The sequence below is a fragment of the Echinops telfairi genome, unplaced genomic scaffold (assembly GCF_000313985.2).
Source record: "Echinops telfairi isolate 266 unplaced genomic scaffold, ASM31398v2 ScPeMD7_3533;HRSCAF=4204_1, whole genome shotgun sequence".
NCBI lineage: Eukaryota > Metazoa > Chordata > Mammalia > Afrosoricida > Tenrecidae > Echinops > Echinops telfairi.
Genome location: NW_022107432.1, coordinates 30,160,177 through 30,182,500, shown reverse-complemented (window position 1 = coordinate 30,182,500; position 22,324 = coordinate 30,160,177). Strand labels below are relative to the sequence as shown.

The window sequence follows — 22,324 nt, the reverse complement described above, 5'->3', positions numbered from 1 at the left end:
CACCACAATGTCCAAGGTGTAAATTCACCAGCTGCCCGATGGGAGAAAGATGAGGCCGTCTGCTCCCGCAAAGATTTATAGTCTCAGAACCCCTATGCGGGGTTGCAATGAGTCGGCATCCACTCACTGGCACTGCAGACATGGTGGTGCTGTGGACTGACCGTTGCACTGCCAACTGCGAGGTTGGGGGAAAGATGAGGCTGTGAAAATGTGTATGGGTGTCACTGCTGACGTTAGAAGGGTCTTGGATGAAAGCAGAGAACCAGAAAGATGTTTCTCGTGTTTTATTGACTATCATTGACTATGCTAAGGCAATCCACTATGTGGATCCTAACAAATGCTGCATAGCCTTGAGAGAGATGGGAATGGGAATTCCAGAACACTTTACTGTGCTCATGCAGGATCTGTGCACAGATCAAGAGGCAGTTGTGCAAACAGAACAAGGGCGCACTGCATGGTCTAAAATCAGGGAAGGTGTGCATCAGGGTTGTATCATCTCACCAGACTTATTCAATCAGTATACTGTGCAAATTGTCACAGAGGCTGGACTATATGAAGAAGAATGGGGCATCAGGATGGGAGAAAGGCTTATTAACCAGCTGTGATATGCAGGGGTACAACCTTGCTTGCTGAAAGTGAGGGGGCTAGAAGCACTAACTGATGAAGATCAGAGATTGCAGCCTTCCGGATGGATTACAACTCAATGTCACGAAGACCCAAATCCTCACGCCTGGATCAATCAGTCACACCGTGCCCAATGGAGAAAAGATGAAAGCTTCCAGGGATTTCATCTTGCTTGAATCCAAGCTCAATGCTCATCCAAGATCAATGCTCATGGAAACAGCAGTCCAGAGCTCAAAGGACACCTTGCATTGGGTGAATCGGCTTCCCAAGACCTCTTACAAGAGTTGAAAAGCCAGGATGTTACTTTGAGGGCTCAAGTGGACCTGACCCAAGCCATGGTATTTTCACTCGCCTCATATGCAAGTCGGACATTGAATAAGACAAAACAAAGATTAATCGACGCATTCGAATTATAGTGCTGGTGAAGAATATTGGAAGGATCATGGACTGCCCCCAAACAAAAACAAAATCAAATAAATCTGTCTTGGAAGAAGTCCAGCCAGACTGCCCCTTCAGGGTGAGGGCGGCGAGACTTGGGACATGTTATCAGGAGAGACCATCATCCGTGGTAAAGCAGAGGGTCAGGGGAGCATGGAGACCCTCAGCAAGATGAATAGAGACAGTCGCTGCAGCAACGGGTCAAACTAAACAACAATTGTTAGGACGGTGCAGGACCGGGCAGTGTTTCTTCTGTTAGACATAGTTGCTCAATAGCACCTAGCAACAGCACGTATACGTTTATGTATATGTATATGTGTATATGTATATGTGACACACACACACATATACACGAGAGAGAGATTCACTTGGAGAGAATGGTTCACACAATCACGAAGGCTGGCAAGTCTCAAATCCATAGTTCAGGTGGTGAGCTGAAGACTTCTACAAGCTTGCATCCCAAGAACCAGAGGTCAGGTGAGAGGAAGAATGCAGAGTGGGCTTGCTAAACGTCTGCTTATAGTCTAAAGCCACACCTTCAAAGAAACATCCCTTTCAGCTGATGGGCTGATCACATCAGTTCACACCATAGAAGATCAATACATTATGTTACATTACATTATGTTATGTTATGTTACATTACAGTACATTACATTACATTACATTACATTACATTACATTACATTACATTACATTCTGGGACACTAAACAGTCTAGTGTCTGCCAAGCCACTGAGAATCAGAGCCTAGCCAAATAGGTAAAATGAACAATCACACACACACACACACACACACACACACACACACACACGGGGAAAATAATCAAAATATGGTGCCACACTTCAGCCCCAGGGTAGGAATGAGTTTAGGGAAGAGCAGGAGGGGCCCAAGCAGAATTTCAATGCAGGGACCCAGGTGGCAGGTCCTGCACAAATTTGGAGATGCAACAGTTTGGGGTTAGAATACTTCCCTCCCTCCTGGCTAGAGCCTCTCCCAGTTGCCCGCTGGCTGGCCCACTCTTTGGGACAGCGCACACTGTGCCTAAATTCCCTCAGTGATTCTCAGACTCCAGCATGGGTGCAGATCCCCCAGGCCCCTTGTTACAATCCAGACTCTGGTTTGATGGGTCTGGACCAGGGCCTTGGACTGGTGGTGCTGATGCTGCAGGCCCGCGGGCCACACATTGAATGGGAAGGCTCTACGCTGCCTGTTCAGCTACAGGCGCCGGTCTGTGCCCACCCGGAGACTGCCGCCCGATGAGCAGGGCTGGCAGTCCATCACGGGGCCCTTGGGCCAGACCTGCTCCTGCCCTCTCAGAAGATCCCCACCACCCGAGGCAGGGGCTGTAGGCTCTGCTGTCATCATTGATGACAATAAATTTAAACATAAATTTAATTTTATTTTATTAAATTAATTTTAATGTTCTTATTAAAAAATATAGACCATGCACAACCCACTGTCACATTTCAGAATCCAATATTATAAGCGATCTCTAATGGAGGGTCTCTTCCCAACGTGGTGCCCTGTTCCCCTTCCCAAAGACAGCCGCTGCTTCTTGTGAGGCCTCCGGAGGTCGGCTTTGCACACACGAGCCGTCTCTTTGGTCTTCGTCCCCCCTTCTCGTGTCCCGTCAACCCCCAGCACACTCTAAGGGCTATTCTGCACTTGGCTTGTTTTAAGGAACGACTGAGATGGTTTCATATCTGGACTGGAAGAGCTGCCTCATCCTTTTGCGTGGCTGCAAACTCCCACCGGGTGGGTAGACTGCCATTCATTCGACAGGTCCCCGGCTGTGAAACATCTAAACGGAAAACCGTTCCCTGACCCGTGAGCCGACTCTGACTCACAGGCAGCCTAAGGGACGGAGTGGAGCTGCCCCAGAGCGCATCTTCACAGAAGCAGGCCGCCCCAGCTTTCCCCTGCAGGACCGCCGCTGGTGGGTGCAAACTGCAAGCCTCTGCCCTAGCTTCACTTCTGCGCCACCAAGCCACCTTTCCAGAGTTGTCGTCGTCGTTGTTGTTGTCGTTGTCAAGTTGGTTCCGGCTCAGAGTGAGCCCATGTGTGTCTCAGCAGAATTGTGCCCTGTGGGCTTCAGTGGCTGTTTTACTGCAGGTGGATCGCCAGGGCTGTCTTTTCAGGCACCCCAGGGTGGACTCAAACTCCCAGCCTTCCCGCTCGGGGCCTTGTGTGCTTAAGTCACCCAGGGACTCCGTCCCCTCATGGTGCGTGTCAAGGCTGTTTCTAATCAACCCAAGCCAAAATCCACTGCCTTCGAGTTTAAGCTGACGGGAGGGACCCTCCAGGGCAGCGGTTCTCAACCTGTGGGTCGCCAACCCTTTGGGGGTCGCCTAAGACCACCGGCAACCCCATAAATATTTCACTACATAATTACAGGTTGTTTTGTGATGAATCCCTAGGCTTTAATTGTGTTACACGATGAGCAGGATTTCCTCCTTGTTCCCCGGAGGAGCGGCCGCCGCAAGCAAACCAGAGTGCAGCGGGGAACACCGTGCAGCTTGCACAGGTGTGACTACATCCACAGTGAACCCCCTGTTTTATGATCAGGAAGGCCAGGTCCAGAAAGGGCAAGTCACTTACTTGGGGTCACACCCCAAATCCTGGTTTGAGTGACCAACCCAAGATTAAAACCCAAGAAGTTAGCAGACTCCAAGGCAGTGCTATGCCCCAGGGCCAGCTCCAGGAGGGAGCTGCAGGCAGGGGCCTCTGAGAACCCCCGCTTGCCTGGGATCACCTGACACTTGAGGCTGAGTGAGGGGTCTGGGGCTGAGGTGAAGTAGGAGAAGGAGGGGGCTGGTGAGGGCTTGAGGACTTCCTGGCAACTGATAGCTCAGGCCTCACCCATCCAAAAGTGTAACCCAATCCAGGCGGCACCCAGCTTCCCATCCTCGGGGAAGCTGGGCTGTTACAGAGGGCAGGGCATGTGCGGGCTTGTGTGTCTGAGGCCTTGGGGAGACCAAGAAAGGCAGGTTTATATCAAGAGCTACAGACAGGGAGCCGAGGCAGGCAGCCCTGTTGAGAGAGAGAGAGAGAGAGAGACCCAGACCCAGAAAAAGAGAGGCAGTGATTAGCAGAGAGAAGCGGAGAAGTACTTTCCAAAGTTGAGTCGTACAAGAGAAAAGAGAGACTGGCTAGGAGCCCTGGTGCAGAAGTGGTTACGGGTCGAGCTGCTAACTGCATCGTCAGCAGTTTGAAACCACCTTGGGAGAAAGAGCTTCCTACTCTCACAAAGAGTTACAGCCTCGGAGACCCACGGGGACAGTTCTGCTCTAATCTATGGAGTCCCAGGGTCACAACCGTTTGGATGGCAGTGAGAGGCGCGTCAGTCAACGTCCGATGGGTGCACAGCACCCTCTCCTGGACGGCATGAGAATGGCCGAAGCAGACCTGCCTGCGGCCCAGCAAATTTCTGGGGACCCTTTTCTGAGTCTGAAGTCCAACGTTAGAGCTGACTTTGGACCCACTTTGGGGGCGCCCTTGTTGGAAGTCAGAAAGGTCTAGTTCTCAGCAGCCGAGCCTCCTCAAGAGCTAGCCTGGCCCTGGCCGTATGCCATCCTCCTCCGAGCCAGCCGGCAAGGACCGGAGCCAAGTAAGGTCTCCCCTTCCGGCTGTGCAGGCTGCACACGGCACAGGGACTCTGCCCCTCAGAGAGCGCCAGCCCCAGCAGACATCGGCGATTACTCACATTACTCACTGCCGTCGGGCGGTGCTGACTCACAGCGGACCCTCTGGGACAGGCTGTACCAGCCCTGTGGGTTTCTGAGACCGAAACTCTTTACAGGAGCAGAAAGCCTCGTCTTGAGTGATGAAGAAATCATCGGAGATTTATAATGAGCATTGCCCGACAGGTGGCAGTGTCTAACTCCAACACAATCTGGGTTTTGTGCCCATTCGACAACGACAGGTGTCAGTACTGTATTTTAGGCTCCCTCCCTCACGGCCATCCAGTCAGTGCTGACCTGTAGTAACCCGCTGTCGCCGCTGAGATGCTCACTGCTTATACGGGAGTAGAAAGCCCAGTCTTTCTCCCTCTGTGCTGCTGGTGGTTTAGAACTGCTGACCATGCGGATCGAAGCCCAACACGTAACCACGACACCACCAGGGCTCCGTTTTTAGGATCAAAGACAGCACTTGGCTGCTAACCAAGAGATCAGCGGTTTGAACCCCCCAGTCACTCCTGTGGAGAGCGCTGTGGCAGACTGCTTGCAGAAAGACGGACAGCCTTGGTAACCCTGTGAAGACCACTCTCCTCTGTCCTGCAGGGCCGCTCTACGTCAGAACCGATTCTGATGCAGCGTGTTCTGGGCTTCAGACCTTCCCTCTCCCCTTCTGTTTCCTCTGTCATCTCCCACACCCAACTAGCCCCCATATCTGGCCAGACCCCCTGGCATCGGCCCCCAGCTGGGACCCCTTCTCTCTCTAAGTGCAGTCACTCCAGAGCAGGACCGGGCAGCCTGCAACCATTTCCAAACTGGACTTGGGAGACAGGCTGGTTCCTGTTTCCCCAGCTGTAGTCCTTTGGCCCAACCGGCGGGCATAATGGCTGGCTGGCTGTCCCCAAGCCCCGCTCTTCACATGGCCTTCTCTGTGGATAAACCGGCAACGTCTCCCCGTGACCAGAGCACATCGGCCCCTTGTAGAGGAAGCACACCGAGGGGCCGGAGGTGAACTAGCCTGCCGTGAGGTGAGGGAGAGGAACGAGGGAACAGATGGGCCAGTACGAGAACTCCTCTCAGCTAATCCCTTGAAATCCTTTGTGACATGTCCCCACGTTTTCTTTTAATCGGCTACGCTCCCTTCTCTGTTGTTGTTTTGTTTGGGGGTTGTTTTGGGGGGTGCTATTTGTTATCATCAATGGTGGTGTTCCAGAGGTTGAATGCTAGTCTTCCACGTGGGAGAGCTGGGTTCAGATCCCAGCCCATGCACCTCCTGGGCGGTCACCCCCTGTCCGTGCTGTGGAGGCTTGTGTGTTGTGGTGAAGTTGGGCAGGGCTCAGTGGAGCTTCCGGATTAAAGCAGACAGCCAGCAGAAGTCCTGTGGATCCCTGTGTTCTGATCCAGTGGTGCCGGGAGTCACCACGAGCTGGGCTGGACTCAGTGGCAAGCAGCACTGGCCATCTCTCGGTTATGGGTGTCCACAGTCTGCATCTTGCAGACGGCACTGTTTCCCCGCACATGTCCTTTAACGTGTGCTCTGTTTCACAGCGGGAGCTCTGGTGGCACAGTGGGTTACTTTCTGAACTGTCAATCACAAGGTCTGCAGTTCAAACCTACCAAGGGAGCACAATGAGGCGTTCTCTTCTGTAAAGATTTACCGTCTCAGAAACCCACGGGGCGTTCCACTCTGTTCTGTAGGGTCCCGTTAGACCACAATAGACTTGATGGCAGTGAGTTTGTTTGGCTTCTGTCTCCCATAGCTCCTGTGAATTGGCAGATAATCCTGAGACTTGCTCAGATTCCATGGTACAAGACGACTGAATAGCTTGTGGTAGGATCTCCCCTTAAGGGTCACATATATCTGCTGCATGTCTGCCGGGGGAGGTGAAGATGGACAGTAGGTTTGAGCGGTGTGCTAATTAAATGACAAGATGCACGGAGATCCATGTGCTCGGTGCCCGTCACGCAGTGAGGGCTCCATGATTGGTATCTTTCTTGGTGACCGCAGGACCCCTGGAGCTGGGACAAGAGGACGGGAGAAGCTCAGACATAGGAAATCTGATCTATGAATTGGGTGACCAGCTCCTTCAGTTACAATCTGGGATGTGTGTGTATAAGTGTGTTGGGGGTGGGGATGGGGTATATTCTGGGTTCTAGGCCCTGCACCTGCTCTCAGAGCCCTGGTGGCCTAGTGGTTATGAGCTGAGCTGCTAACCGTGAGGTCGGCAGTTGGAAACCACCAGCCGCTCCACCGGAGAAAGAGGAGGTCTTCGACTCCGGTAAAAAGTTGGTCTGGGACTCACAGGGGCAGTTCTACCCTGCCCTCTGGGCTTGCTATGGGTCAGAATGGACTTGATGCCTGTGTGTTGTTCTCTGCAGTTTGGGGCCTGCTCTTGAAAAGCTGTTGTGTGTTCAAATCCAGTTTTGAGGCCCAAGTTTCCTTTTTGATAAAAATCCTTCATCGAGAGCCATCCCTCCCAGGGTTACGGATTAAATGATCTCTCCCCAGAATATGTGTTGAAGCCCCTAACCTGTATGCCCGCGGATATAATCCCATCTGGGAGTGGGTTGTCTTTGTTGCGAACAAGGTAGGATTCGTGCAGAATGTGTCTGCCGTCAACCTCCTTTGAGACCTGCAAGAGATGAAACAAGCAAGCCAGCAAGCAGAGCAGGGGACAGGAGAAGCCAAGCCACCTGGAGATCCATCCTCAGAGAGACACAGACCTTCCTCCAGGGCCCCCAGAGGAATAAAACCTCCGCAAATCAACGTCTGCTTGTGAAAACCATCCACTGTGGCGCTCTTGTTATAATAACAGCCGTGGATGACCCAGAGGGAATCTGGTCAGTAAGGGGACTGCTGGTCTCACTTACCTAAGACGTGTCGGCAGTTTGCACACTGGGTACTGGGCCGAGGCTGGAAGATTTGTCAGGTGACTGACAGCTAAGACTGTGGGTTGAATGAGAAGTGTCCGAGGCGAATCTGCTGAGGGCAGAGAAGGGAATGAGAAGTGCTATAAAGAACGAGTTTCTGTCACCTTAGAGAATATGTGTGGCCCCTGTAATATTGTTCGACATGTAGACACCGGATGTGCTTCTGGTAAGGGCTGTCAAAGAAAATGGCGGGCCTGTGATTGGGCGATGGGGGAAGGGTGGTGCTTTTGATGCGGTGGCAAATAATTTGTCTGAACTATATTGAAATGTTCGTCTGAGATGACCATGGAACCTGAAGATTTGCAAAATTCAATTGTACAAACCAAGGACACATGTCTCAGGATTCACACCAAGGATGTGGCTTTGTGTGACCCAACCGTTTGCTGAAGAGACTGCCTGGGACGAATGGCTCTTGACCAACTCCCACAGCAGAGAGGCCTCAACTTAAGAGGGGGGCACAGAGGAGAACAAAAGGAAAGAATCCGTCTGCCTCTTGGAATTCCACAGGCAGGAACCAGGCCAGAGGGCGTCACATCTGGTGTCTTCCGAGAGAATGAAAGGATGTCTCAAGAGGTACTCCGAGATCAGCAGTGCCATCGGAGGAAACGCAGCAGACAGCACTTTCTCAGTTTCAAAGGGTGGGGCCAGAGCTTCCTGGGTTTCGGAACCAAATCTGTGCCAAATTGGTTCCAGAATGTAGGGCTGTCATGAAGGTGTGCCGGCGGGGGTGGGGCCACCACCCAACGCTGAAGAGGTGGGACTGCCATGCCCAAGGGGCAGAAGAACGTGTCTTGCCAGGGCAGAGGGGGTGGGGCCACCTCTCCATCAACTACGGGAGAATGGCATTGCTAGCCCAGAGCCCTGGAAGCCAGGGCTGAAACCCAGAGCCTCCTTTGCGGCCTCCACCCAGAAGCCAGAGGACGTGGCCAGCGGGCAGCATCTGGAGGGCAGACCATTGCCCATGTGGTCTCAGTTATGCTCAGGCCTTGGGAGCGCTGGGAAATTGTTCTGCTGGGTTTGAGACTTGCTTGATGCCCGCTAGCCCTTTTTGTCCTCCACTCTCGCCCACATGTGATGGGCATGTCTGTCTCCCTTGTGCCCATCCCGCCTTGGCCCTTTGGAAACAGATAGCTTGTGCCCTGGCTTTCACGGCTTCAATGAGGAAGAAGACGTCTGTCCCAGGCTGGGCTCGGCCTGAAGTCCCACCCAGACTTGACTTCAGGTGCTTCCGAAGATGTGGTCTTGGGTTTGGAGTGGATTGAAGACTTCCGTGATGAGGCGATGGGGTGAATGTGTTTGGCCTGTAGTGAGGACATGCATTCGGGGGCGAGGGCCAAAGAGTGGGGTTTCTGTTCTAGCAGTTCTAGATAACTAAACCCCGCCCTCTCCTGCCCTGGGCCCACTGGGCTCCTAAAATCCCAGCAGTCATAAGCCCACTTGCTCAGAGCAGGGATGTTTGATTTGCTCCTGAAGAGGAGGGAAGCAGGGAACAGGCTTCCGTCCCCGCTCCCCATGGCTCCACTTGCCTCTCTCTTCACTGCAAGCCTGACCTGACCCCACCTTTTCGTCCCCATGCAGGTGCGGGAGCTGAGTGACACAGAGTTCCCCCATGCTTTCCTGGTGTCCGGCAAACAGCGCACTCTGGAGCTGCAGGCCCGGTAGGCTGCCCGGGGCCTGGGCAAGCGGAGGGGAGAGCCGCCGGGAGGGGAGGCTGGAGCAGCTGCCCCACTGAAGCCCTGTGTTCACTTTCTGAGCAGGTCCCAGGAGGAAATGATTTCCTGGATGCAGGTATCAGAACACGGCAGGGCCCCGATTGGCTGTGGCTGTCTTAAAGATCCGTCAGCTCGCCCATGCTGCGGGAGAGGGGCCGGCGTGTCTCTGTGTGTGTCTGTGATTCTGTGTGTACCCTCTGGGTGTATCCAGCTGCTCCCCGCTCTTCCTAACAAGACTCACTTGTTAGTGTCAGACCTGAGTTCAAATCTTGCCGCCCTCTCGCTGCATAGCTGGAAGGCCTGGGGCCAGTCACTTTGCCTCTCGGAACCTCAGCTTTCGTGTCTGTAGCACGGAGCTAATAGTTTCTCCCCGTCAAGTCAGCCAATGTGTGCGCGGCACCCCGAGGCGGTGCCCAGTAGGCTCTCATTAGGTGGTGTCTGAGGAAGGGGCGGCTGAGCAGTCCGCCCCAACGCGCTCTGTCCCCAGGCCTGCCAGGCAGCCATTGACCAAACGGAGAAGCGGAACGAAAGCTTCAAGGCTGCGGTCCAGGGGTCTGAGGGAGATGCCCGGGAGCTCGAGGTAAATGGAGGAGACCTCTGCATCCCCTGCTGGAGTCACCACGCTGGTTCCTTCTTTCTCTCTGCGCTGCCCAGGCCAGCTCGGGGCGGGAGGAGTCAGGGGAGGGGGTGTTGTTATCAGGTGTGATTTGAAGGGCCAGGAGGTGCCTTCCCTCCTCAGTACCGTCCCGTCCCACTCGGGGATGACAGTGGCAAAGCTTCTACCACTAGCAAAGCAAAACAACTCCTGCCCCTGGGGATCCCCCTCCCCAACCTGAAACCCGGCCCCATCTACATCCCAGCTGTGGACCACGGGGTAGAATGGGCTTTGAAAGTGTCTGAGAAACGGGGGACACCGGGAAGGGGGAGGACTGTGGGATGGGGGATCATGGCGATTGTCTGTGGCTTGATTTCCAGTCTGAGCCCTGCACACTGTCTTGCTGGGTCACTAGTCTGGGCCTCAAGTTTCCTCATCTGTGCAACAGGGATCCTAGTGGCTGCCCACCCTGTCTCGCCTCCACCCTTAGCCCGAGTCCTGGGGACGCCAGTGGGAGGCACATGCCCCATTGGCCATGGTGGGTCCCAGAGCCTTGGGAGTGGGCACCCTGATGACCCCTACCCTCTGCCTCCCCCAACAGCTGCAGTCGGAGGAGCTGGGCCTCCGGGCACCGCAGTGGGTCCGGGACAAGATGGTGACTATGTGCATGCGCTGCCAGGAGCCCTTCAATGCCCTGAGGCGCCGTCGCCACCACTGCCGTGCCTGCGGCTACGTGAGTGCTCCCGAACCTGCCCCCCTTCTGTCCAACCTTGCACGCCACCCCACCCCCCAGGTGCTTCCCACTCTCTGCCAACCCTGCCAGCGTCGACCCACACACCCAGTATGGCGGACACAAGACTGTGCAGTGTGGGTATGCTGTCCCACCCCACCCCCCAGACCTCCGGGACCCCACTGCATAGGAGCCTGCGAGACTCTGGGAGGTTAAGCAGGTGACACGCCCCAAAGCTGACCCTTGACCCTGCTGGTCCCCCTGCTTCTTATCATCCTTCACCAAAGCGTCTCATCAGACGCAGAACAGGACCCAGTCTCCTGTGCTGGATGGGGGCTTCCACAGCCCTCAGCCCCTCAGAGGCCCTGCACCCGCCACCCCCACCCCCACCCATGTGTTGTCATCTGGACTGACCTCACCCAACAGTCAGTCCCCTGCTCCGGCCCGTCCTCAGCACGTGGCTAGCTCTACTTTCCAGGTTCAAGCCTCCGTTTCTTCTGGTGCAAAGTGGGGATGATAATGCCCACCTCCAGGAGGGCAGGGGGGCAGCCTGGAAAGGCTGTCCCTTCTCTTTGCTCTCCTCTTCTTCCTCCCTCCCCCTCCCCACAACCCTCAGTAGCTGGGCAGGCAGGGCCCTCTCGGCCTCCACAACCCCAAGACAGATAAGCACCCTGGGGCCCCAGCTGCCCCCATTGTCAGTCTGTAACGACCCCCCAGGTCAAGGAGGGGCCCCTGAGGAAGGGGTCCCCCAAAGGTGCTAAACCAGGGCACAGAGTCAAGTTCCGGGCGGAGGGACACACCTAGTTCAGACATCAATAGAAAGCACGGGGATGTTCTCCGTGATTCACACCTGCAGCTCTGTAAGGGGCGCCCCAGAGAAGCATTGCACATCATGAGAAATACAAAGAAGCCCCCAGACCGATACAGGAACACCCGTGCACCTGCCCTCCGGCTTCAGAACGCATCCTGGCAGCCAATGAAATGGCAGACGCCCCACTGGTTCCGTGGGAGGAAGCCCACTCCATCTGCTCCTGTAAAGATTAAGGCTGAGCCGGGGAAACCTTCTGGGGAGGAGCTCCTGTTCCACTCCATCACGTGGGGTCCCTCTGAGTCAAAATCGACGTCCTGGCACCCCACAATAACCAATGAAATGTGTGACGTTTCATTGGATTCTGGGTGGTAGGGGACGGGGTGACAGCTGTAGTGGTTGCTAATGGAGTCACGGTGACTCAAAATCAACTGGAAGGCTGTGGGGTAGGAGTAAGTGGGGAAATTTGACTGTGATTAAGATATTGTTGCATCGATAGGAGCCGTGCTAGCAGAGAGAGAGCTAGTTAGCTGTTGGGTGCTGACTCAAGGTCAGAGGTTGAAAACCACTAGCTGCCTCTTGGGAGAAGTGAGGCTCCCTAGTCCCGTAAAGAATTCCAGTCTGGGAAACCCACGGGGCAGCTTTAACCAGCCCCTGGGATCGCTCTGAGTTACAATCGACCCCACGGCAGTGAGTGTTTTGTTTTGTTTGTATCACAAGGAGCACTGGTGGTGATGTAGGATACGCATTGGCAGGCTAACCTCAAGGTCGGCAGTTCAAAACCCACTAGCTCCTCCCTGTGAGAAGGATGAAGCTGTGGGCTCCCATCAAGACTTACAGCCTCCGAAACCCCATATAGGAGTGCTATGTGTCAGAATCTACTCCATCACGGTGGGATTAGATGAGTCTTTGAACGTTTCCTTTCCCCAGTGCGATACTGACATTGCGCTCGGTGGGCGGCGAATGACCTTGTCCTCCTCAGCTACACAGTGAAGGGTGGATGGCACATGACAGGGTTAAGGGCCCAACCAGAGTCAAAAGGTTGGAGGTTTGAACCCAGGAGCAGCTCTGTGGGAAAAAACAAGGCTGTCTGCTTCCGTAAAGATTTACAGCCTGGGACACCCTACGGGGCACCCCTACGCTGCCCTACGGGTTTCCGTGAGTCAGGCTCAACTGGACTGTAATGGGTTTGGGGTCTTGCGTCATTGTGATGGCTACTTCGTCTCAAATGGTTCAGATTCAATGGATCAGAGCAAATACAGCAAGTACAAGCTAAGGCAGCCACAATGTGATCAATTCCTGAGGCTACGGGCGGGCGGTAACACTGCCTCAGTGTTTCCTCTTGTCTGTAGGCTGGGTGTGGGGTGACATACACAATGGGCTGCTACCTGCAAGGTCGGAAGTTCGAATCCACAAGTGGCTGCGAGAAAGAAAGATGAAGCTTTCTGCTCTGGTAAAGAGTTCCGGCCTCAGATATCCACAGGGGCAATTCCACCTTGCCCTGTGGGGTGGCTGTGGATCAGAGTAGGCACAATGGAAGTGAATGAATAAGTTAGGGATTGTTTTCTCTCTCTCAAAATAAATGGTGGGGGTGAGACTTAATCTATTTAGGCAACATCCTGCAATAATACAAACATGCATATTTATCTATCATCATATTAAACTACATCTCCTTCCATTAAAAATAAGGGCTGGAAGGTTCCCAAGGTTGCCCAGGCCCCTGCATGGGGCTGGCTGGGTGAACCAGCCGGTCCGATTCTGGGGTTCCTCACGGTTTCGTGGATTTAATGCCCGGTTTTTGTCTCTCCTGCCAGACCGGTATCCTTGTGAGGGTGGGGCTGGGCAGGCCTTCTCTCCATGGTGCCCTGCCCAGGTGCCACTCTGGGTGGGGCCGGGGCCAAGCCAAACCCTGGGCAGAACTGGGCTCCCTGGGCACTGGTGCTGGCTGGGAGGAACCTCCACCCTCCACCGCCTGGGTGCAGGGGAACAGCCCAACTCCCTCTCGGCCACACCCCATTTTCCTTTCCAACTCTCCTCACATCTTGCTCACCAGGGTCCCCAGTGAGAATTATGCCAAACTTCTTGGGGACTTCTCTGGGCAGGACACGGGGGACCCCGGTCCACAGAGGAGACCTGGCATGCCTTCCTGACCGAAACCATGAACCTATATTTGGGGGGGAAATAATGTATTTTGTTGTTGATGTTCAGAAGATGCACAGCAGAGCACGTGCCCACCGAACAAAGCGCATGCATCTCAGGGGACCAGTGATGTTCTCGGGGGCTGTGTCACCCTCCTTTTCCAAATCGTTCTCCCCCATCAACACCAGCTCACTGGCCCCTGAGCCTCCTCACTGCCAGGGAGTTGATTCTGACTCCTAGCGACCCTGCAGGACAGGGCAGAACTGCCCCTGTGTGTTTCCTAGACTGTAACTCTTTAAGGGAGCAGAGAGCCTCATCCTTCTCCCTCAGAGCACCTGTTGGTTTCGAACTGTGGACTGTGCAGTTAGCAGTCTAACTCATAACCCACTAGGAGTGTCCTCTTGTCTGTAGGCTGGGTGTAGCCTGATTCTCATAGAGATCAATCTTAGGGGAGTCTGGTTGGTGGAGGCAGACATTCTTGACTGGTTAAGCTAAACCACGGTTGGTTTTCAAGATGTCTGGGGCGTCTTTTTCCAGCCCACCATTTGGATATGTGATTGAGAGGGAGGCACCATCCTCATGAATCTTAGCATGAGAGAAACATGCTGTTTGCAAAGACCAGTTACGGTCAGTTAGCCACGTGGTCCCCAGCCAGGCGCATCCCCTCTGGGCTGCCCTGTCCACCAGGAGGCAGGAGAACAGACAGCCTGGCTGTGGTTGCTGGCAGCCAGGTGAGAGGGCAGAGGGGAGAAAGTCCCGAGAGAAGTGACTTCCAGGTGATCAGAGAACCCAGGGCCCAGTGCCTCCTCCCATCTTCCAGCCCCGGGGCCTGGTGACCCGGCCCGGGGCTTGATGTCTGGCCTTGAAGCATCCTACAAAGCAGGGTTCTGGCTCTCTGTCCTCGCCAGAGAGGAGTCGGAAGGGGACAGAAGTTAGGGCACTCGTAGCAGCGCCGGGGGTGCTTCAAGTCCCAGTATGAGCTCTCCAGCACCCCTCTGCATAACCCTTCTCTGCCCACACCCGTCTCCCACAGCTCTTTCTGCCTTCCCTCTGGCCCTGGTTGCTTTTGCCTCCTGCCCACCCCCTACCCCCGCCCGTGGACACCCCCTCCCAGGCTTTGCTCAGGTCCCTCGCCCCCTCTCGGTGGCCATCCTTTGCAGGTGGTGTGTGCCAGGTGCTCAGAGTACCGGGCCGAGCTGAAGTACGACGACAACAGGCCCAACCGCGTGTGCTGTGACTGCTACGTGTTCCTCACGGGGAACATACTCCCCAAGGACAAGGAGGACAAGAGGCGGGGCATCTTGGAGGTGAGCCCCCACCACCACCACCACCACCAATCCATCCATTCAGCTATGCTCCAGTTGCCAGATGTGGGCGCACCGATCCGCCCACTCCCTCCTCCCCTCTTCTGCCCACAGTCCTGTCCCCTCCCAGCCCCTCCCCAGTGCAAACAGCAGCAGGCTGATCACCCAGTGGAAGCCGTGCTTGCCCCCCCACCTGCTGTCCAGGCTCTTCCGCCCCTCCTCGGTGTCCCGTCCAATTATAACTGTTCATCTCCGGTGAACAGTTCCTGCCCATGTCCTTGCGCCCTGTCCCAACAGTCCCAGGAGATGGAGGGGGCTGGGATCACGGATTCCATTGGCAGAGAGGGAAATTAAGGCCCTCCCGGGCAGGGTCTCCCTGCCAGGGAGAGGCCGTCTGCAGGGGCCATTCCAACCAGGAGGGACTTCTGGGTCCAGATGGCCTTTCTCCTCCTCTGCCCTTGGACTTACCCTGTGAGTCTGGAGCCAGCTACCTGATCTCTGTACCTGGCCCCTGGGCCCTTTCTGCAGCCTCAGGGCCTCGCTGAGCCTGCCCCCTCCACAGGCACTCCCCAGGCTGCTCCGTTGCTGCTGCTGGGGCACCAGCTGGGCTCAGCTTTGCTCCACAAATGCAGTGCCAACCAGCCCAGACATCCATTGCCGCCACCCCACAGGCCGGGCGGACACCCCACTGCCCCTGGGAGGTGAGAGAAGCACCTATTTGGCCTACTCCAGCTGAGCTCCACTCCCAGGTCCAAATGGGTCCCTTCTCATGGCCACCCACCCTCTTCCAACCCTCCCACTTGGGCCCTGGCACTCAGAGCTGTAGCGCCCCTGGAGAGAGGGCCCTTATCCCACCCAGCCTGTAAGCCTGGCTGCTCACAGGCAGCTGGCACTTGCAGGGGTTCAGGCTGGATGAGGTGCAGCTCCATCCAGAGACATGCCGGGCCCTCGGTGTGCCTCAGGGACAAATAGCCCTTCCTTGTAGGGTTCCTGGCAAGATTTTGAAATCATGGTTGTTGAGGGCCCAGACAGGGTCTGTCAGATACGCGTTGGGTGCTGGGGCCCCTGACTTCCCCTCGCTCTGGTTTCAGAAAGCATCGGAGCAGGGCCTAATGTGCGGCTTCCTGCAGCTTCTCGGGGGCAAGTGGGACAGGAGCGGCCCCCGGGCCTGGGCCGTCATCCCCTGGGACGACCCCCTCGTCCTCTACATCTACGCTGCCCCACAGGTATTGCCCCCTGGCTCCTTGCCTTCGAACTGTGTGTGTGTGTATGTGTGTATGCATGTGTATGTGCATGTGGTGTATGTGTGTGTATCTATATGTATGTGGTTTATGTGTGTGCATGTGTATATGTATGTGGGGGGGTATGTGTGTGCACATGTATATGTGTATGTGTGTGTACATGTGTATGTGGTGTATATGTGTGTGCTGTATGTTGGTGTGTATATGTATCGTGGGTGTATGTGTGTATGCATGCATGTGTACATGTGTGTATGTTGCATCATGTGTCTGTATGTGTGTATATATGCGTGTTTGCATGCATGTGTGTATATGTACGTGTATGTACATATATGTGTGCGTGTGTGGTGTGTATTTATGTGTGCATGTGTGTATGTATGTGTACATGTGTGTGTTATATGCATGTGTATGTGTGCACATGCATGTGTGCATGTGTGTAGGTGTGTACGTGTGTATGTATATGTGTGTGCATATGTATGTGTGTGTACATGTGTTTATGTTGCATTGTGTGTGTGCATGTTATATGCATGTGTGTGCTCATGCATGTGTATGTGCGTGTGTGTATGTATGTGTGTGTGCATGTGCATGTCTGTGTGTCGGGGTGGGGATGGGGGTACACTGCAGGTTCCATACGTTAGTTGAGGAGACTGAGGCACAGTGCGGATGTGGCACAGTCGAGTCACAGTGTTCACGGGTTTCAGAACTGGGGCCAGACTCCAGGGCACAGCTGCCCTCTGTCCTCAGTGGGTGCTCTGTTCTCTCCTCTTCCTCACTGTCCTCCTAGAAGCTCACCCCGTCCCTCATGGGCATATGGGATGTGAAAAGCAGGGTCTGAGAAGTGGGCAGGGTAGAGGGGTGGGCTAGGGGAAGTGGTCCACTGCTCTTCCCTCTCCTTTCCCCCAGGACACACGGGCTCACACCTCCATCCCCCTGCTGGGCTACCAGGTGACTGCTGGGCCCCAGATGGACCCCCGGGTCTTCCAGCTGCAACAGTCGGGCCAGCTGTACACGTTCAAAGCTGAGACCAAGGAGCTGAGGGACCGCTGGGCACAGGCTGTGGAGCGAGCGGCCCGCGGCCAAAGCCCCGACGGGACTGAAGGGGACCTGTCTGACTGAGTGGCCGCTGCTGGCTCGCCTGGCCCACCTCTCCCCACACGCCCTCCCTCTGCCACCGCTGACCCGTGGTCCTCCAGACCCACCCTTCCGCTTCTGCTTTCAAATGCTAGACTGTGTGCCCTGATTTGGGATTGAGAAAACAGGGATTCACACCTTGGGAAAGGAGTGACCAGGGGCCCTGGTTTGGGGGGTTGAGGAATTGCTGGACCCCGAAACTTTCAGGGCTCAAACTGTAAAAGTCCAGCGTATAACCCAGGACCGCGTCAACCAGCGAGCCTCCCCAGCTCTGCGCATTGACATCACTGGGGATGCCTGCCTCCCCCCACCAACGTCTGATTTAATTAGCTAATTAGTCTAGAAGTGGGAAGCCCTGTGCTCTTTCAGGAGTCCCACATGCCATCCCCATCTCGTGTGCAGCCTGAGTACCCGGAAGGAGAAAGAGGGCAGACCACCAGTGAGAAGCATTACCCGGTGCACGGCCAACCACCAATAAACACCTGCTGGTGACCGAGCACTGCCCAGTGTGGTGCAAGGCCAACCACCAATAAACACCTGCGGGGCCCGTCCCTGAGCTGGCTGTTCTCTGCGCTGATCCCATTTCCCTCGCAGGAGTGAGAACGCTCATCTTCCAGATAAAGATACTGGGCCCAGAGAGGTTCTGCGATTGGTTCAGTGTTGCACAGCTAGCTACTCCCAGAGCTCGGCCTTAGCTCAGTGGACTGAGGCCAAAGCTCCTGCCATGAGGTAGCAGGGTCACAGGGCAGGCCAAGAGGGGTGGCGTGGGACAGGGCCGGGTGGAGGAAAGAGCGAGGGGAGCAAAGTGGAAACTGAGGGATTTGGTGAGAGGAAATCCGAGAGCGGGGAGCCCCCCTCCTTTGGACGCTGGATGGTGAGTGAAGCTGCTGTTTCATGAGGGACCACTAGGGGGTGGTAGTGGGCAGCAGAATGCCTGACGGGGTCCCAGCCTGGGCCCCAACCCCCTCAGCCATCCCCCCTCCCCACCCCAGCAATGCCTTGGAAGAGGTGGGGGAAATGGACCAAACATAGTCCTTGCCTCATTCTGAGCCCAGCAGTTTGTCAGTCCCCGGGGGCTCCCCGAAGTCAGCTCGCTGCAGGAGGGCGTTTGAAGAAGCCGTGACAGTGTTTCATTCTGTTGTCCAAAGAGTGGTATGGGTGGGAACCAAACAACAAACAACAACAACAAAAGAAAACCACAGTCCCCTGGGAAGAGGCTGGCCTTGAGAGCATTCCATTGTTTCTTCCTTCAACAATGATTCCCTGAGCACCTACTAGGAGCCAAACAGGTTTCCCATACATACCTGGTGACTGAGACAGACCCAAACACCTGCCCTTAGCGAGCTTGCGTCCCAGCGGGACGACAGCGACACGTGTCGGTCCAACGTAAGCATGTGGGAGATGCGACGTGCTGCAATAGGGCAGCCGAGCCCAGGCTCGCCTTGTTTTAAAAGGAAAGTCTGGTGTTCCAGAAAACCCTGCAGTTCGAAGTACATGGAGTCACTGTGTGGAAGGAAAACACAATAAGAGACAGTGGGAAGAGTGGGGTGGGGTAGGCTTTTAATGGGAAACCCCAGGAAGACCTCAGTGAGAAGCAGCTAACATTTGAAGAAATAACCTTAAAGAAAAAGGGGGGCGGGGAATCTACTGCCATAGGGTTGGTTCCAATGTATAGAGGCCCTATATAGGGTTTCTGAGGCTGTAAACCTTTATGGGAGCAGAAAGTCTCATTTTTCTCCCTCAGAGCAGCTGGTGGGCTTGAACTACGAACCTTGTAGTTAGTAACCCAATGCCTAACTCTCAGTGCCACCAGGGCTCGTTTCAAGAAGTAAACCAAGTCAAACCAAACTCGCTGCCACCAGTTGTCGATTCTGACTCCTGGCAACCCTTTAGGACAGGGTAGAACTGCCCCCGTGGGTTTCTGAGACTGGCACTTTGTATAAGAGCAGAGAGCCTCCTCTCATCCTTTTCCTGCAGAGGGCTGGTGGTTTCAAACTGCTGATCTCAAGGTCAGCAGCCCAACGCATAAGCACTATGCTCCCAGGGGCGGCTTTCCAGGAGTAGGAGGCTTGAACTCCTAGATGAGCTATGTGGGAATCAGTGATGATCACTCAAGAGTGGAACAAGTCTTGGTGGGAAACACAATACTGCTGTCCCAAAATGGAAAGTGCAAGCGATGCCGTCAAACACTATGTACAGAGATGGCGGGAAGGGAACCTGCTTGGCTGGATGTATTTTCACCCCTACTCCAAGAGCTCAGCTTCTGACCAATAGGTTGGCGTCCACCAGATGTGCCTTGGAAGAAAGGCCTGGGAATCTACTTCCCCCAAATCCACCCGGTAAAACCCCCGTGGGAACCCAAACTGAACTCACCCCACCATGACTCAGTTTTCCGCTAAATGATAGACAGGCGTATACTGTAAACAATAACACCAGGGGCGTTCGCACTCCTGAGAACAACCCCTTGAGACAAAAGGGTAACATCTGCCCAAGGACGCAGTTCAGAAGGCAGGAAGGGTCCGGAAAGAACAAAGAATGACCACAAGAGCAACACAACCCGCAAACCCACAGCCGTTGTTAGGCCCACCCCAGAGCTGCCCCACAGGGCGTCCCTGGCTGCCAGCCTCTCCAGAGGCAGCACACTGCCTCATCTCTCCTCAGTGGAGGGCTAATGGGTCCCCATCACCAACCTTTGGGTTTACAGCCGAACATGGGACCCTTGCTCTGCCAAGCCTCCTTCAGGTGGCTCAGAAGAGACGGTATTGGCTGAGAGAGATGTGCATTGTGTATTAAGGGGATCATAACCACAGCGGGAGCTGGCATTTTTAAGCACTCGCTGTAAACAACAACAAACACGGAGACAGTTGCCCTAGACCCTGACTCAAGGCAACCCCGTGTGTCAAGGGTAGGATGGGGCTCCGTGGCGTTGTCCGTGGCTCTGCTCGGCCCTCTGGGAGGCTCTGAGCTGGAGCCAGCTCCACCGCAGCGCGCCATGGGTTGGCTCTGTTCTGGCTGCGGTTGTCTTGGGGACCCTGGCGGGGGGTGGGGGGGAAGCCAGCTGTGCAGTGCTCCCGCTCCACGTCTGCCTAACAAGTTCCCTCTTGAGGGGCTACCGCATGGATTCAATGAGTCTTCTTTTGATGGGTTTTTACGGTTTCCAGTTGGTGGGGAGGGCGGGGGGCAGTGTCGCGACCATTGTGCAGTAAGCATCTTGTCCTGAGGCTCTGGCTGCCTCCATGGGGTCAATCCTCGGAATGGTTAACTACAGGACTTCCTGCTAAGACGCCCCTGCGGAAGCCAACCTGTCCGTATGTCACGCTGAGTGTGTGCCCCCCTCTCCCCCAACCCCCGGACTCCTCCTATCAGAGTCTTGGATTTAATCCTTCCCAACACTGGAACTAACTACTGTCTCAGGATCCTTTCCGGATGTAGAAAGAGACCCAGGAGCCTGGGTGACCTGCCTGCAGTCACTCCACTTGCAGCTGCAGAGACCGCATTCCGAGCCACTGGGCGGGGGGAACATTCTGGTTCTGTTTGTATGAAACTGCTCCCTATCGACGGAATCTCAAGAGATAAGAGGTTTAAGAGGAGTTGTTCTACTTTCTCCGCTAAGATGCATCTGCTCCACACCTCTGGCCAATACCACAGATCACCCTTTATCACCATGCGGATAAAGGGCGTCTTTCCCAGAGGGAGGACGATAGAATAAGGGCTTGGGAAAGTCACAGAGAGAGCGGAGGGAGTGGAGAGGCGTATGGAAAACGGACCTGACAGGGGCAGGGATGAAAGGAGCGAGAGGCCCTGAGGCCCCGGATGTTGTACGGCTCTCCAAGTGTCACTTGATAGTGAGCCGATGCCAAGACTCGATTCTTTGGTTTGGCCATGAAAGAAGGAGACCACGATCGAAGTGTCACGCAGGAAAGATTATGGCGAAGCCTTCGTGCCCTAGAGATCAATTACACACCTGAAGATCCCATCAAAGTTTTTTTTTTTTTTCCCATCAAAGTTTTACAAAGGAAACAGAACTCCCAGGAAAGTCTGTCTTAATTATTTTCTAATCTCCCCCACCCCCCAAGCATATATGGATTAGAAGGAAACAGGGCGAGGCCGTTAAACTCAAACAAAACTGAGTTTTTAATCCTTGGGTGGAACAAAAGGCTTGGACTAGAAGCTTTGGTGGCAGAGTGGTGACATGTTGGGCTGTGATCCAAAAGGTCCGAATTTGAAATGACCTGCCTGTCAAAGGGAGAAAGACGGGGCTTTCTACTCCCGTAACGAGTTACAGCCTCTGAGGACTTCGCAGAGAGGCCCAGCTGAATGAACTGAGCCTGCCTCGAAGTTGCCTGCACCCTTGGACTGAGGACTGGGGTATTCGGATGGAAGAGGAAGCAGAGAGTGGCCACCCTGGGGCTGTGGAAGTGGTGGTCATTGGACCTTGTGGGGAACCCCTGGCTCAGTGGGTGTTTGGTGGAAAGATACCCAGCATGTAGTTAGTACCTCCATACCCCCCTCACAGTGACATGACAGGTTTGGATCTGTTGGGCAGGGATCTGAATTTGGAAAAATCGATCCGGGAAGTTCCCCCCTGGCACCAAAGCCCCGTGCATAAGGTCAACAGAGCTCAATGAAATAGGAGCTGGAACTGTGTAGGGCAACAGCTCATGGGTGCGGCTCACAGCGCACCTGCCCTCCCATAGACGCTTCACAGCGACAGGGTCTGCAGTGCTGGGTCACTGGGAACATTGATGATACTCTCAGTGCAATACACCCCCGGGGGAGGATTGACAAGGTTTTCCTTTTTTGTTTCTATAGGTTTTGTTTTCCTGCCTTTAGTTGGTTTGGGGTGTTTTGTTGGTTGGTTGGTTGTATGTTGCTGCTGATGGTGTAGTTGGTCCGATGGGGTTTGATTTTGTCATCATATGACCGCCAAAGTAAACCCGAGACGTGCAAACTCCAGGGACAAGCAGATGGGAGTCTGGGCTCCTACTGAACTCTAGCCCC

General features: G+C 54.8%; 1 protein-coding gene across 1 annotated transcript in view; it reads left to right on the top strand.

Annotated features, from left to right (window-relative positions):
- The window catches only part of FGD2 (FYVE, RhoGEF and PH domain containing 2), a 27,471-nt gene extending 9,597 nt beyond the window's left edge, over positions 1-17,874 (top strand). The window contains exons 9-16 of the mRNA XM_045294780.1: positions 2,229-2,406; positions 9,245-9,324; positions 9,424-9,454; positions 9,866-9,958; positions 10,575-10,706; positions 14,811-14,957; positions 16,046-16,180; positions 17,096-17,874. Of these exons, the coding sequence (XP_045150715.1) occupies positions 2,229-2,406; positions 9,245-9,324; positions 9,424-9,454; positions 9,866-9,958; positions 10,575-10,706; positions 14,811-14,957; positions 16,046-16,180; positions 17,096-17,308 (1,009 nt within the window). The 3' untranslated portion in view covers positions 17,309-17,874. The remainder of the gene's footprint in view (positions 1-2,228; positions 2,407-9,244; positions 9,325-9,423; positions 9,455-9,865; positions 9,959-10,574; positions 10,707-14,810; positions 14,958-16,045; positions 16,181-17,095) is intronic.
- Positions 17,875-22,324: the final 4,450 nt, after the last annotated feature.